General features: G+C 32.0%; 1 protein-coding gene across 5 annotated transcripts; it reads left to right on the top strand.

Annotated features, from left to right (window-relative positions):
- The first annotated feature begins 215 nt into the window (after positions 1 to 215).
- Positions 216 to 11976, top strand: NAP7 (non-intrinsic ABC protein 7). Of its 5 annotated transcripts, none has more exons than XR_016321143.1 (8): positions 216 to 702; positions 818 to 868; positions 1685 to 1906; positions 2934 to 3056; positions 5237 to 5413; positions 7349 to 7455; positions 10871 to 10973; positions 11710 to 11976. XR_016321143.1 is itself a non-coding variant. In XM_089722375.1 (7 exons), exons 1-6 carry the CDS (start codon positions 370 to 372, stop codon positions 7433 to 7435), a joined length of 993 nt encoding a protein of 330 aa, XP_089578501.1. In that variant the 5' UTR covers positions 216 to 369; the 3' UTR covers positions 7436 to 7455; positions 10871 to 11261. The 5 variants fall into 5 exon arrangements, 3 of the variants coding, with proteins under 3 accessions (XP_089578501.1, XP_089578500.1, XP_089578502.1); XR_016321142.1 differs by having other exon boundaries at positions 10868 to 10973; XM_089722375.1 differs by lacking the exon at positions 11710 to 11976 and having other exon boundaries at positions 10871 to 11261.
- Positions 11977 to 15023: the final 3047 nt, after the last annotated feature.

Raw genomic sequence — 15023 nt, 5'->3', positions numbered from 1 at the left:
ATTTTTTTTATGTCTCAAAATGTTTATAAAATTTTAAAATTTAGATGTAAATAATTATTTTTCTCATAATAACATTTATAATTATTCATTAAATGAAAAATTTTTAGTATCTTAATGAATTATTAAGGGTAAAAAGGATAAAATAATTTTTATTAACTAAATTCTTAATATATATATATATATATATATATATATATTGAAATTATGCAAATAAATTGTTAGTCTGGGAGTAAAATAATTTCGTAAAGACAGCACATAGCCGCCGTCGCTGCCACCGCCTTTGACCGCCAATCTCAGTATATAGTTCTTTTCAGTCTCTTCGCTGCAGCTTTCAATAAACGGATACGAACAGCTGCTTTTGCCTCGAAAATGGCCTCTTTACACCTCAATTTCCCTTCTTCCTCTACTCAACCACTTGTTTTTTCTCCTCTTCTTTCTAATTTCAGGACATCTTCCTTTAATCTTCGTTTATTTACTCATCCTGCCATTCCTTTCCGTTTCCACCACTCCAACCATCGCCGTGGTTCCCTTCATCTCATTTCCGCCGCTTTCTCTGCCGCCAATCAGACGGAGATTGCCGGTACAGACAGCCGCGATTCAGAGAAGAAACCGCTACTCGAGGTCAAAGATTTAACGGCAGTGATTGCTGAATCCAAGCAGGAGATTCTCAAGGGCGTAAATCTTGTTGTCCATGAAGGAGAGGTTAGAATTAAACCCTAACAATCTAGTAGGATTTATCGATTGATTAGTTTATAAGATTCACTCGAATGCAGAATTAAGAAATAATATTTACCCTTTTTTTTTTTCTTCTGCTTAGATTCATGCTGTTATGGGAAAGAATGGTTCCGGGAAGAGCACATTTTCGAAGGTTGGTATTACCTTATCTTATTTCTTAGAATAATTATCAATTGTTTTATACTTTTGAAGTGAAGTTGTGCAATATACTGTAGTGTATTATCAACTGGATGGTATTCTGCACTGATGAGAATTTTATTTTTTGCTGGAATTTACTTGCAACATATTGCTTCATATATCATTTACAATTTTAGTCAGCAGGAAAGATATATCTTTTAAAAACATTAAGCTTTTATTTACTATGTATTCATGTTTAAAGTAAATATAAACTCTCTTCTCCTGCTCAGAATTGTATTATTGGCCCTGAGATTTGAGACCACCTATTTTTTAGCAAGCTAACAGTACCTAAAAAAATGGAAGAGCTATTTAGTTTTTCATGCATAATGCTCGTTAGAACATTGGGATTTTGGAGAGCGTTATTTAAGTTTTCAACTCTAGATTGATTATAAAAATCATAACTTTTATCAAATACAAATGAGGCCTATAACAAGAATTTTCCTTTGAAGAGATGTTTTTCTTTCTTTCATTTTTTGGGATCTAGTGATTCCAAGAGGTATTATATGTTAAACAGCAAGGAACAAGCTCCCTTTGAAAAGCTTAGGGACTAAAGTTGCCCTAATGATTACTAGGAGTTGGCTTGTGGAAGCATGGACGGATGAATATGCAAGTAATTCTAAATATCGCTGACTATATAATGTAATTTTCAAAAGAATGGACCTGCAATACCAGTATGTCTGGTGGAATTCATAATATTCTCTATTATCTTATGGGGAATTCATTGGAAATTTTCTCCTGATCAAAATTGTTAATGAGGCCTCATATCTTGTAGGTTCTTGTTGGTCATCCTGATTATGAAGTGACAGGAGGCAGTGTTGTGTTTAAAGGGGAGAACTTACTTGACATGGAGCCAGAGGAAAGGTCCCTTTCTGGGCTTTTTATGAGCTTCCAATCCCCAGTTGAGATCCCAGGTGTGAACAATATTGACTTCCTTAATATGGCATACAATGCTCGAAGAAGAAAACTTGGTCTGCCAGAGCTTGGACCAATTGAGGTACAACTATGAGTGATATGTTGCTTCATGATGCATAGTTTTAGCATAGTACTATTTTACTTCATTTTAGATAGGGTACTTCATATCTGTGCGAAATTATCTTATTAACAAGGTAGGATTTTCATCATCTTCTTATTATTATTATTAGAAAAGAGATAAAATAAAAGTAGGTGTTTCATAACATATACTTGGTAAGAGCAAATACAGGAAGATGGAACAAAAGAAAAAGTCAGTTTTTTTATTGTTCACATGCACGATTCCTGAAGTATTTTTAAAGTTGTGAAGGAAAACAATTGACATTATCCTGTTTGGTACTGTAAGATAAATGTTAGATTATGTTATTTTTAAAATGAGTAATATAAGTCAAAATTCAGTGTCTTCTTGCTGGAATTGTGAGAAATGCTACTTTATTTTGTTTGGTAAATTACATCGCTGCCCCTAAATGATGTAGCTGAGTGCAATGGTCTATTAGGGGCAAGCATTGGTCTATACAGGTCATTTTAATTTGAAATTGAGCCCAAATGAAATAACTTGAATATTTTGAATAGAGGACTGAACCAAAACCAAATTAGATAAGAACTGGATCAAACTGAAAAATGAATAATTTGGTTCAGTTGATTTCTTTTTTCTGAAATGAAAAAAATTTGAACTTCTTTGTTTGGTTCATTTGTTTAGTTTGAATTGAATAATGTTTACCCCATCTTCTATCTCAAATTTTGTATGCTGACAACATTCGTTTCAAAATGGACATCTTATGATTTGTCTAATAAAAATTTTTGAGGCATGAATAAAACTAGAATTTTCTTGATATTCTAATGTGTTAGATGAGGTAGAGAACAGTTGTTGCCTGCGGAAATTATTCTATATAAAATTTCTGAAAAGTCCATTTGCAGTTTTTTGGGCAGAAAATTGAGACTTTACTTGGTGAATGTTTTGCATTCTAATTGAAATTCCAATAATTTTGCTCTTAGCCATAGATGCAGATTGGTAAGAAGAGTTGCTGATAATAATTTTTGCCGCATTGCAGTTCTATGCATATCTGTTTCCAAAACTTGAGCTTGTGAACATGAAGAGTGACTTTCTTAACAGAAATGTTAATGAAGGATTTAGTGGTGGTGAAAGAAAGCGCAATGAGATTTTACAACTTGCGGTAATGTTTTATATCTCTGTGTTGCTTTTATGTACTGATATTTTTGTTGTTAATGGATCAATACCAAGTAGTGTGTCATAGGCGTTTTTGGTGATTGGCTTTTCTAACCAAAATTTTATCGAATTTTGAACGCTGAATGGTGAAAAAGGATCCTTTAATCTGATTCGATCTAGGATGAGATTAAGCTCATTAGTTTTGGAAAGTTGTTTTGCAGTTGAAGAAAATTAATGTTTTCTGGAATATATATTGTTAAGTTCATCTTGAAACTTGTTGAGGAACATGCCAGAAAAACTGATCTTCTTTTCTGTTGCATTTAACTGGACTGGTGGTACAATTCAGGAGCTTTTTTTGAATATTTGGTTATGATTGTGATCCTGTAATAGCACATAAATTATTTATTATGTGTGGAACAAATGTGGAATGCTTCACGGCTTCATCCTTCTTCTTATTTGTGGAACAATGGTTATTTCCAATTTGGAAAAAAAAGAAAAAAAAAAAACGCAAGATTCTGTTGCATAATTTAACTTATTCTCAAATATAACTAAAGTTATCTTTTTCTAGTTCTAAATGAAATTATTTGTTTAAGAACCACAACGTCATCTGCCTAGCGTATAAATAACTGGAATTGTGTCTTTGGAAGTTCATCTAATTCTATGAAACCACTTCTTCCCACTTTGTTGGAGTTACCTAACAGATACAATTGAGTTTACAGTTTTACTGTACCTTGGAGGAGATTTGCTAAAATGGGGATTGAAATCTTCTTAAAGTTGTATCTTTTATACACATTGTCACAATTCTGTGCAGTTCCTACGTTCTAAAAACTCCTGCCAGAGCACAAGCTATAAATAGGAAAAAACTATTGTTTCTTTTTTAATTAGAATGAAATTTCTAGTTGAATCCTTTTTCTGACATTGTATTTTTGGACCGAGTCTTTTCGCTTTTAGGTTTTCTTTTCTGATTCCAAACTTTATAGCTCTTCTGGAAATCTTTTGCAGCTAAATGGAACTTCAATGCAGCCAATAAAGGTCTAATTCATAGAGCATTGACATCTTGATAATTGCCTAAGTTTACTTACGATTATTGCCTTGCACAAAAGGATGTATTTGAACTGAATGGTTGTAGATTCAGTTGAATCTAACATATATTTTCAAACTTATTTATTTTTCCTCTTTGGGGATGTAGGGGATGCAATATTCTCGTGCTTGACCTATATTTAAGCATTACATGATGAACACCTAAGTGCAATCAATTCAAATATTTAGGCTCGGTGTTCCAGAAAGGGGGCCTCATAGATGGAGATGTTTCTCATAGAATTCAAGTTGGGGGGATGAAATGAAGAAGTGCTATAGGTGTATTATGTAGTAGGAAGATATCTAACAAGGTTTAAAGGTAAGTTCTATAGGACAGTTGTGAGACCAGCAATGCTATATGGTAGTGAATGTTGGGCACCTAATATTACAACAGGTTCAGAAGATGAATGGTAGAGATGCGAATGCAGAGATGGATGTATGGTGACACAAGGTTGGATAAGATTAGAAATGATCACATTAGACACAAGACACAAGTGGCCGAAGTTGGAGATAAAATAAGAGAAGAATGCTTGAGATGGTATAGTCATGTATTGTGTAGACCCTCACATGCTTGATTCGCAAATGTGATACTTCAATAGTGGAAGGTGCTAAAAAGAGAAGAGGTCGACTTAGAACTACTTGGAGAGAGGTTGTTGCTAAGAATCTACGGTCTTTGGATATTAGTGAGGATATAGCTACAAATAGCATAGAATGGAGTTTAAAGATTTATATAGTAGACTTAAGCTAGTTGTTGTTGCTTATTTTATGATTTGTTCTATTTATTAATTTATTAGATGTTTTTAAAATTCCTCTTCAAATCTTTTTTTTTTACAAAAATTATTTCAAGATTTTTTTTTTTTCGACTTATATTTGCATTGCATTGACTTTAACATGATAAGTGTGGATATTTGAAACAAAAGATTCATATAGCTGACTCCAACTAGTTTAGGACTAAGGCTTGGTTGTTCTTGTTATATGATCAACACCTAAAAGTAACACAATGTATGCCACTGGTTCTTGATCTTTAAATATATCATGACATTTGTTTGGAATATCTATTCCTAAATCATTACCCACCTTCTATATATAATGCGCTTCTATTTTTTGCAGGTTCTGGGTGCGGACATGGCCATATTGGATGAAATTGATTCAGGGTTGGATATTGATGCACTCAAAGATGTTGCAAAAGCAGTGAATGGGATATTGACTCCAAAGAACTCTGTTTTGATGATTACCCATTATCTACGACTTTTGGAATTCATTCAGCCCACATATATTCACATAATGGTAAGCCATTTGGTAGAGCTTAACAAATTGTTTGGATGAAGGTTATTTGGTGGGTTTGGAGAGTAAGGTAAGGTCAAAGGTCATTTTCTTAGTTGTTTGGGAAGAGAGTTTGAGGGAGAAGATGGTTTTTTAAAAGTTATTAGAGGGGTTGAAAACCCATCTAAATACCCAATTTTCAACCCGCCGAATTGGAGTATAAACATGGTTAAAAAATTTAATTTCCAAAATTATTCATAGTTATATTTATAAATCTTCCATGACAATGGTATTTTTGTAATCTTTATATTTAACATCACCTTCGTGTACCATCAAACCAAACAAAACAATGTAATTAAAACTTCATTACCATACCTTCCTCACAAACACAAAAAAGACGTTAACTATACTTTTCCTTACCATACTTTGCTATATCTTACTTTAATGATGCCTCCCTCCCGTCATCCAAACAAAGTGCAAATGTCACGGAAATGGGGTGCAAATTATAGGAAAAGAAGATTGTTTCATCAAGTTTTGCATCAGTTGTGAATTTTAATGAATCTTTTAGGTGAATGATCCTAATGGTAGCTATTTTTTTCGAGTGATCAATTGTTGCTGTCATGGACGATAAGACCTAAGGGTGATGATATTGGAGTTGCAAATTCTTGTCATATCAATAAATAAGTATATATACCTACAGGTTGTGGCTTAGTTGGCATACAGGCTGGGCATATGGGAAGAGCTCTTGGATTCAATCTTCACTAAACTCATCTGTAGGGAGGGATAATGAGCTTTAACTGTAACTAAGCTCCGAATCGGATTAGGTGGTCCCTGATAATAGGCACTGGATATCAGTGGTTTACACCAAAAAAATAAATAAATAAATAAATATATATAATGCAAAAGGATCAATATGAAAATGACAAGATTAGTAAGTCTTATAAGAATCCAAATACAAACACACCATTTGTTTTTCTGAGGGAAAATATGAACACACCAATAAAACACTAAACTTCCCTCTGATGTAGCGACATTAACAATTAAGTTCGTCCTTTTTCGTAAGTGAATTAAATGATCTTCAACCTTTTGATTTCACCACACTTCAGTTATCAGATAATTATCTCTGTTGTCATAATTTGGAATGCTCACTAAAATAGTGCATTGAAACATTTGATCACCATAGATTATAATCTCATTTGTTGCTCTATAGTTATCAAATATTAATAGCTAATTGATGACAGAACTGAATTTTTCTAAAAAGCATGCAATATACCCAAAAGTGTAGGACAAGGTGATGTAGTTATTCCTTTATATATGCTAAATGAATGGTAACTAGGATTATGTTCTTAAGTGTGAACATGCTTTCTAATGTTTGCGGACTCTCAATTTTGTATTTATAAGTGATTCACTCTGTTTTCTTTTGTGCATTATGAATAAAATTTATACGTATTGCATTTGCAGAAACTATGCGAGCAGGAGTCTGCATTACGTTCTCTCTGTGTTAGGATAATATCTAAGTTTCCTTGTAGTCTATAAAAGATTTTTATGTAAACCTGTATATGCATTGTTGGACTATTAAGATTAAAATTGAGAAGCAAATTCTGGCATATATCTCTTTTTATCTCTTTCCTAAGAGAGCATCTATCTTGTCTTGATAACCACAATATTTTGTTTTTATATTGGAGGGAAAACTTCATAGTTTTATCAAGTAGACCCTGAATTGAACTTGTAGTGAATGGCTTCTCTTCATCTCTTTTCAAATACTTGATAGCTACTTTCACATTTTGTTTTTTCCAATTTGCAAATAATTGGAAAACATTATATACCAACATAAGAAGATACCCACTTTGTTTTTTGAGATGCACCATATGTCCTTATCTGACTTTCTTAGAGCATGTGAACTGTAATATTGTATCTGTATTGAATGTTTTTGTTTTATTTGTGATATTGCTATTTTAGGAGGGTGGGAGAATTGTAAAGACGGGGGATATCTCTATTGCAAAGACTCTTGAAAAGGAAGGTTATAAAGCAATCTCTCCCTCCTAATTGCAGGTCAATTATAATAGGTACTCTCTCTCTCTCTCTCTCTCACTGAAGGAACTTAGCTTGCACTTGTTAATTTCACTTCTCTTTGTTTGTAATGGATTGGTTTTATGCCTAAGCATTATGTGTGGAGATAATTGATGTAGAGAGCAGTGTTTTAACTGTATTATCTAATATAATAGTTCTACTTGGATTGGGGACAAATATCTAGGGGTGAGCATTTAGTTCTGCCAATTCAATTATTTCGGTCAATTTGTAAATGTTCCGGTTAAAAAAAATTAGATTTTCGGTGATCGGTTAAAGGTTTGATTAAAAATTAATTTAACTGAATTACTAAATATTAACCGACTTTCAAACTACGTGTTTTGATTAAATAGATAATAAAATTAAAATAAAAATATTTCAGTTTTTATTTTGATTAAGTAGTGTTTAATAATTTTGGTTAAAGTTCATTAATCATAAATTTCGGTTAATTTCGGTTTGTTAATTAAGTGTTCATTTTCTTCAACTTCAATGTGGTTAATGATCAAAATTAATTCAGAAAAACGATTCGGTTAATTCAAAAAAAATTTTCAATTAATTTACTTCGGTTAAAAATATTACTTAAATTGACTGAATTGGCTGAATGCTTAGCGCTACAGATATGAAATGTATATTGACAATTGGCTGAATTCTCAGCCTTACTTAAAGTTGCCAGAGTACAATTAACCTATTCTGATCGAGGAGAACTGGCCATTCGGCAGGGAGATTCTGAAATTGCGGACAACTACCTTTAGAATGAGAGAGGCATGGACCAATGCAAGAAATCTTACAATAAATTCAATTACATTAGGCATATTTTTTGGTACATCAGAATATTAAATAAGAGAGAGAGAGAGAGAGAGAGAGAGAGAGAGAGAGAGAGAGAGAAGAGGGTGGGTGTAGCTCTCCCATGCAAAAGTCTTTTACTGTTGGGCGGTCCTTATGGGTGAGCAAACAGTCGGTTCGATTCAAAACTGAACCTAATTGACTTGGAAAACGTGAACCAAATTTCTAGGAATGGAAAAACGGAACCAACTCAAACCAGCTAAGTTCAGTTGGTTTACTCGGTTTTTGCCGAGTCAGTTTGGTTTTAAGCCTAATTGATTGATTTCTTTAAAACCGAAGAGAACTTCTGTTAAGTGGATTAAACTGGCAATTGATTTTCATATAATCAGACTGACCGAATCTAGTTGGTTCGGTTTTCAGTTTGTCTGGTAATTTTGCTCACCCCTAGCTGTCCTCTTGGTGACTCTTTTACCCCATTTTCAAGTATCTTTATCTTACTCCCCCCATTTTTGTGTTGAAGGGAAAATGTGAAATAATTATGGTATTATACATTTAGAAGAGAACATAAGCAGGGGTGAAAATGGAAATGGCTTCAAGTAGATCAAGGATAATATTAAGTCTTTGTTTGTAGCGTGGTTAAATGCTTTTGATAATTTGCCTTGGTTTTAGATAGTCTTAAGGCTAATACGGCATTACTATTGCTAATAGCAGTTTTTGGATAAAATTTTCGTAAGAATTCTCAATAGATTCTAATTAATATTGTTATTAACGTTTTATGGGTCTGAAGCTGATTCTGTCAAAAGCTTTAAATGTGAGTTTTTACCAAAATCAGTTTTGGACCCATAAAAAATCAATTCCAAAAGTTTAGGCGAAGAAGATTACTAATAATTTTGGTCCAGAATATGCTGTTAGATGTAGCAATGCTAAATGGGCCTTTCGAATTTGTGAGCAAGCAAACTTTAGGCCCAGGTTATTCCTTGTTTTTGAAAAGAATCTTATGTACTGTCCTTATTTTTAGGTCCTGCATACATTCTTAACATTCAGTTTTGTTACTTTTTTGAACTTTTCTAATTCATTATACCTTATAAAAGAAATTGTAATCGTATTCAGTTTTGTCACCCTTATGAGCTTTCCTAATTGATTATAGTAAAAGAAGTTGTAACCAGCTATATGTCATCTATCATTTGAAGGTGGCATATGGTTTGGAAAATGTGGTAGTAATGGGAGTAGTTATTGTGTATTCTTGAGTTTGGCTTGCATTTTCTGATTATCATTAATTTGACATTTCTAGGAATCTCATAATTTTCCATCTAGGGAAATGAGATCCTTGTTCCCAAGCTTGAAACATTGGATCAACTGCAAAGTAAATTATGCACCCTACTATATGACCATCAGGAAGAAAGTGTCATCCATCTTAGTAATTATCTCTAGTATAAGTTGTTCCTTAGATCCTGCACAGCTTATATGCATCTTATCACAATTTACATAATTATTGCAATAATTACAATGCTCATTAATTAACCACAATAATCGAATGTGAAACATGTGAATTTCCAAAACTTGTGAAATTTATATTCCATAAAAATCCATGGAATTTGACATTCCATCATTCCATTGGAGAACAAATTCCATGGATTTTGAAGTGTATTTTTGGAATAAAACTAAGTGGTTTAAATTTCATTGTTAATAGGAAACACAATGGAATTTCTCTTCAAAAATGGCGGAATTAAGTTTATGATAAAATTTATAAATTCCATATAGTATGGCCTGTTTTTTCTTGGCGAAATAAAGAAATTTAGCAAATCGATAGAATGTTTAAACTTCATCACTCAAATTCTATTAAGTCCGAATGACTTCTAAATATTTTTATACCCACTGCAAGTGCAGCATTCTCCCTGAACAAGAACAACATAGGCAAAATGCGTGACACATACCACTGACAAATACGGTTTAAGATACTCCAAAAAAAGGTGTGAAGTGAAAAACAAGAAGAGAGAGTTGCACATACCTTCATGTTATTATGAAAATACATTTATTTATAGCTAAATTCATGTAAATTGGAAATGAATTATTAGTGGTGAACAATTAATATTGTATTTCAGGATGTAATTATATTGGTGTCTGAGTAACTTCATGTTCATAATTCTATGTTTGAAACAAATACTATGATGTTGCATTCACGGAGTTCTTTCATTGTCAACCAAACACAGTACTGATACATTCCTGGAATCTAATTCCCAGTTATCAAATTTCTAGGATGTAAATTTCAGAGGCAACAAAAATTCATTCAATCAAATATCATTAATATGTCTGTTGTGCATCCAAATACACATTTCAGTCAGAAATGTAGAAGTACAAGCTTCTAGTTCTAATTGTGAGTGACCCTGACAACTGAAACTGTTGTCAGTCACTTTCTTCGTTTGGCAAAGGTTGCACTTTCTATAGGGGGGTTGGTGATGGGCTACAATTTGATTTTCAGGCATAGCTGTTTGACAGACACCGATTATTGCTAAATTTGTTGTTTAGATGTGAAATTCACAACTTTCTTGTGCAAATTGCTTTGCTGCTTTCTTTTATTTCTCAGTCTGCACCTTAATACTGCTTCCTTCTCTTTTCTAAAAAATTCAGCAGATAAATGACAGTGGTGTTGACTATAGAGTATGTGAAGAAAGTCCACGAAGGAAAATACACTGGATATATAGTGGAGACTGTTTACTGTTAGAAATTGCCTCAGGTATGTCCAAAAGTTTGGTGCAGATATCAAATTGCTTGTTTCAGAATTTATAAGAAAGAGGAGGAAAAGGGGTGAAAGGCTGAGTGGGCGTTGGGGTTTTGGGGTTTGTTTTTTTGTTTTGGGGGGCCGGGGTGGGGTGGTTGGGAGAGAGAAATTGTTTCATGTATGCTTGCTCAAAGATGGTGATGTTGGTTCTCATTCTTTGTAAATTCTCGTGATTCATTAAAATTCATTTGGCTTATGTATACATGCAACTCGAGAAAAATAAGAAATTTCATTATTGAACAACCCCTCCCCCCCCCCCCCCCCCCCCCCCCCCGCGGCGGAAAAAAAAGGCCCGCGCACAACAAAAGAGGGATTTAGTGTTTTGTTAATAAAACGTTTTGAATTTTTGTTTCATGGCTCTTATAAGTGATTTAATGAATGAATTTTTTGTTCTTGCATTTTGCATGCATTGAAGGGTTAAAAATTGCCAGTCTTTGTGCTTTTTAAAGTATTTTACTTTTAAATTAAGCAAATTACATATATCAACCTGCAAGTAGAAGAGTTTGAGCACTCTTATTTGCCGGTCATTTTTAATCATTCATTTTCTTTCAGGGGTAGACTGTTCTTTCCCCTGGCCAAAAGAGAAATTTGACAAGATTTTGAAACAATTTATTACAAGTCTGTTCAAATGAGTTTCTGGTGCCTATTACCGGACACCTCAAACTGTTATATATTTGCCTCTTTCTTGCAGATTTGTTGGACAGTCGGGGCAGGCAGGCAGCAAAAGTGTTGCATGTATCTTTTTTGGGTGAATTATTATGTAGTTAATCAGTCGCACCAAGAAGTGTAGAATTCAAAAGCTAATTAGGAAGTTTCTATGTTTCTATTTGGTAAAACATATGATTCCTGATAGTCAATCTAAGAAAGTCAAATAAAATTGTAAGACTAATCTGTTATTCTAAGAAATGATGTCGTTTATGCAATAAAGTCGAGAAATAAAAATGAAAATTATGTTAAATGTGAGAGTTCACCTTTACTCTTCCGCACACAAATCCTACTAAAATATAACCATTGAAAAAACAAAAATAAAAAATAAAAAAATAAAAAATAAAACAAAAATTCGACAGCCCATGGAAGGAACAAGTAGAGCATGAACAATAAGAGGCTTGCCATCCTGAACAGTCGTCTCATGACTGTCATCCGCTCTCCCATGACAATATTTCGCTTGAAAGGTCATTCCTACAAAATTTTGGTCGTTTTATTTCGATAAAATTGGTAAATTTCTTTGATGTTTTCCGAAGATTTTTTTCACCTCATTGAAAAATGGTTTTCTATATAAAAATTTATGCTTTCATAAAAAGACGTTTGACTTCAACTTATTGTTTCTTTTTTCTTTTTCTCTTTTTTTTAAAAATTTGACAATTTATTAATAAAAAATATAACTTCACCATGTCACAATAATTTCATAGGAGTAAGAAATATAAATATAAAAAATTAATTTTTTTTTGCTAGGAGATGATCTTGCAGAAGAGATTAATGTTCAGGTAAAAATTAGTCCTTTTTAAATAAGAGAATAAAAGATTTTTCTATAATATTATCCTAATTCTTTTTTTTTTTTAGATCCATAGAAGAGGTTAAAATACCAAAGGCCGCACTATCAAGCTCCAACAACAAGCAATCAATAATCTATTTTGTACTTCGAATTGCCAACAAAGAAAATAAAAATTCACATAAAAATTCCTCAATATCGAATAACAACTGTATGAATGGAGAGAAATAAATAAATTAAAGCACAACACAATAAGAATATACTAAAAAGGAAAAATGTTCAATTTACCCCTTGTATTTGGTTTATATGTACAAAATGCCCATTTTTTAACTTTTTGGGCCATAAATCTCTATAACTTATTTTAACTGGCTCAATTTGCACAGTATCTCAACTGGAGAAGTGGTGTGGAGTACACGCGGTCAATATAAGAAAGAGAAAATTAAATATTTTTTAAATAAATATTAATGGTTGGTTGGAAAGATAGGGAAAGAACACTTTTAATGCATAAATCTCCAAAATCTGTATCTCGAGAACGAAATCCTAATCTCAATAAAGTTTGTGCGCTTGGCTTGATTATCTATCTTCTAAAATTTTTCTGTCTCTATTAATTACAGTAGATAATTACATCTTGATTCATAGCACTTTTCTATCCTCTCTATTTTCTCCAAATTGTTTCTTCTCTTTATTAATTGCAGTAGATCGTTATGTTAGGAGAAGAAATGCGTTGAAGCCAAAAAAGAATTATGATAAGGAGGAGAGAAGATGATAAAAGAAATCTAATTTTAGAAAAAAATGATCTATATATGATTCATGCTTTTTCTCTCTCAGTAGAAGATTAATAGAAATGAATTATTTTTCAAGTTTTTCTTTTTTCTTTTTGTTTTTCTTTTATTTTTAAAGTTTTTTTATTTTTATTTTAAGGGTTTAATTGTCTTAATATTTCTTTTGCAGTTTTTACACTGACTATGTATAAATTCTATTCCTAATTTTCTTTTCTTGGTTCTTTGTTTTTTTATAAATTAATTTCTCTATAATTTTAGTGTTCTAAAATCTTCTCTGCTCTTCTTCTCCTTTACAATTTCTTTTAAATTGAAAATATATTACAATTTTATATCAAACTTCTACTATTGGAAAAATAAAAGAAAAATATTATACAACTTTTTCTCATCCTTTTTTCTTGATTTTGGCCTTTTTTGATTGAATTCATTTCTTGAATAATTTGAGCTTTATTAATTTTTTTTGGTTACCATATATTAGAAAAAATGAAAAGTTTTGTTGGAAAAAAAATTAAAATTTATTTACTTCTTGAACTTTGTCTATTTCCATTCAATAATGGCATGATAATTATTTATTTGATATTCATCCAAATAATTATTATAACAATAAAGAAAAAGAAATGTGTCATAAAATATATATATAAGAGAAGGGGACATATGATAACGCGCAAATGTGTTCTATGCTTACCATGCACGTTGACCCATTGAGACAATGTGCTAATTGAGACAGTTAAAAGAAATTATAGAGATTTATGACCCAAAAGTTAAAAAGTAGGCTTTTCGCATATGATCCAAGTTCAGGGTTGAAATTGAAGTTTTTTCCTACTAAAAACACTTGAGATCTATCAACTATTACAAATTTGAGAGACTAAAATCAATATTTATTCTAAATAAGAAATTGTTAAAAAAATAAATAAAATAAAAAACAACAAAGGAAAGGAATGAAAAAGAACCATCGCAGATCAAAGAAAATGGTTTAGCAGTGGTTTGAAAAACAAAATCTGAAAGAACATGAATAGAGAAAGTGGCACTAAAGAGGAGAACTACGATGAGATTTTGCATAATTTCATATAAAAATGGACAAATTAAGAATATATATATATAAAAAAAACTTTTCTACTATTTTTACAATAGCTTTTATAAAGTAATTATTACCTATGTTCTCATTATACAGAGAAAACTGAAATTTGCATAGTGATTAAGATGACAATTTAACTGAATAGTTTTTCAATTTATATCTATTTTACCCTTGAACAATATTAAATGGGCACTTTAATTGAGAGAGAACCAACTCATGCGGATAAACTCCTAAAAAATCATTAATTAGAACATTTTCAGTCGAAAATGAACAGAATGGTGAGCTAATGACGTCATAAATTAGAAATATAAGTGCACTCTTATGAATGTGGAAAATAAACTAGATTAGTCAAGTCAAATTGAAATTAATTCCTCACTCATCTATAACGTGTTAGTCAAAACAATCAATAGAATTTTCCTAACCCTCCCTTCAGTCCTAGTTGAATCAAAGAGATCGAAATTCATGCCGATATCATAGAATTACTTAACTTAGATCCAATTAGATTCCATCCAAGTAGGCTTGACATAGAATTCATGCCGATGTCATAGAATTACCTCAGCCTTTATGAATAGAGCTTCAGTGTGATTCCTTCCTTTGGGAGGGAGCTTATCATTAGAAAAGGTGATTATGAGGGGATTATGCTGAACCAACCCCACAAAATC

This window comes from Jatropha curcas, chromosome 6, assembly GCF_041381405.1.
Source record: "Jatropha curcas cultivar XTBG-Jc1 chromosome 6, XTBG_Jcur_1.0, whole genome shotgun sequence".
Classification (NCBI taxonomy): domain Eukaryota; kingdom Viridiplantae; phylum Streptophyta; class Magnoliopsida; order Malpighiales; family Euphorbiaceae; genus Jatropha; species Jatropha curcas.
Note: the sequence above shows the minus strand (reverse complement) of the source record. Positions and strands in the feature narration are given on the sequence as shown.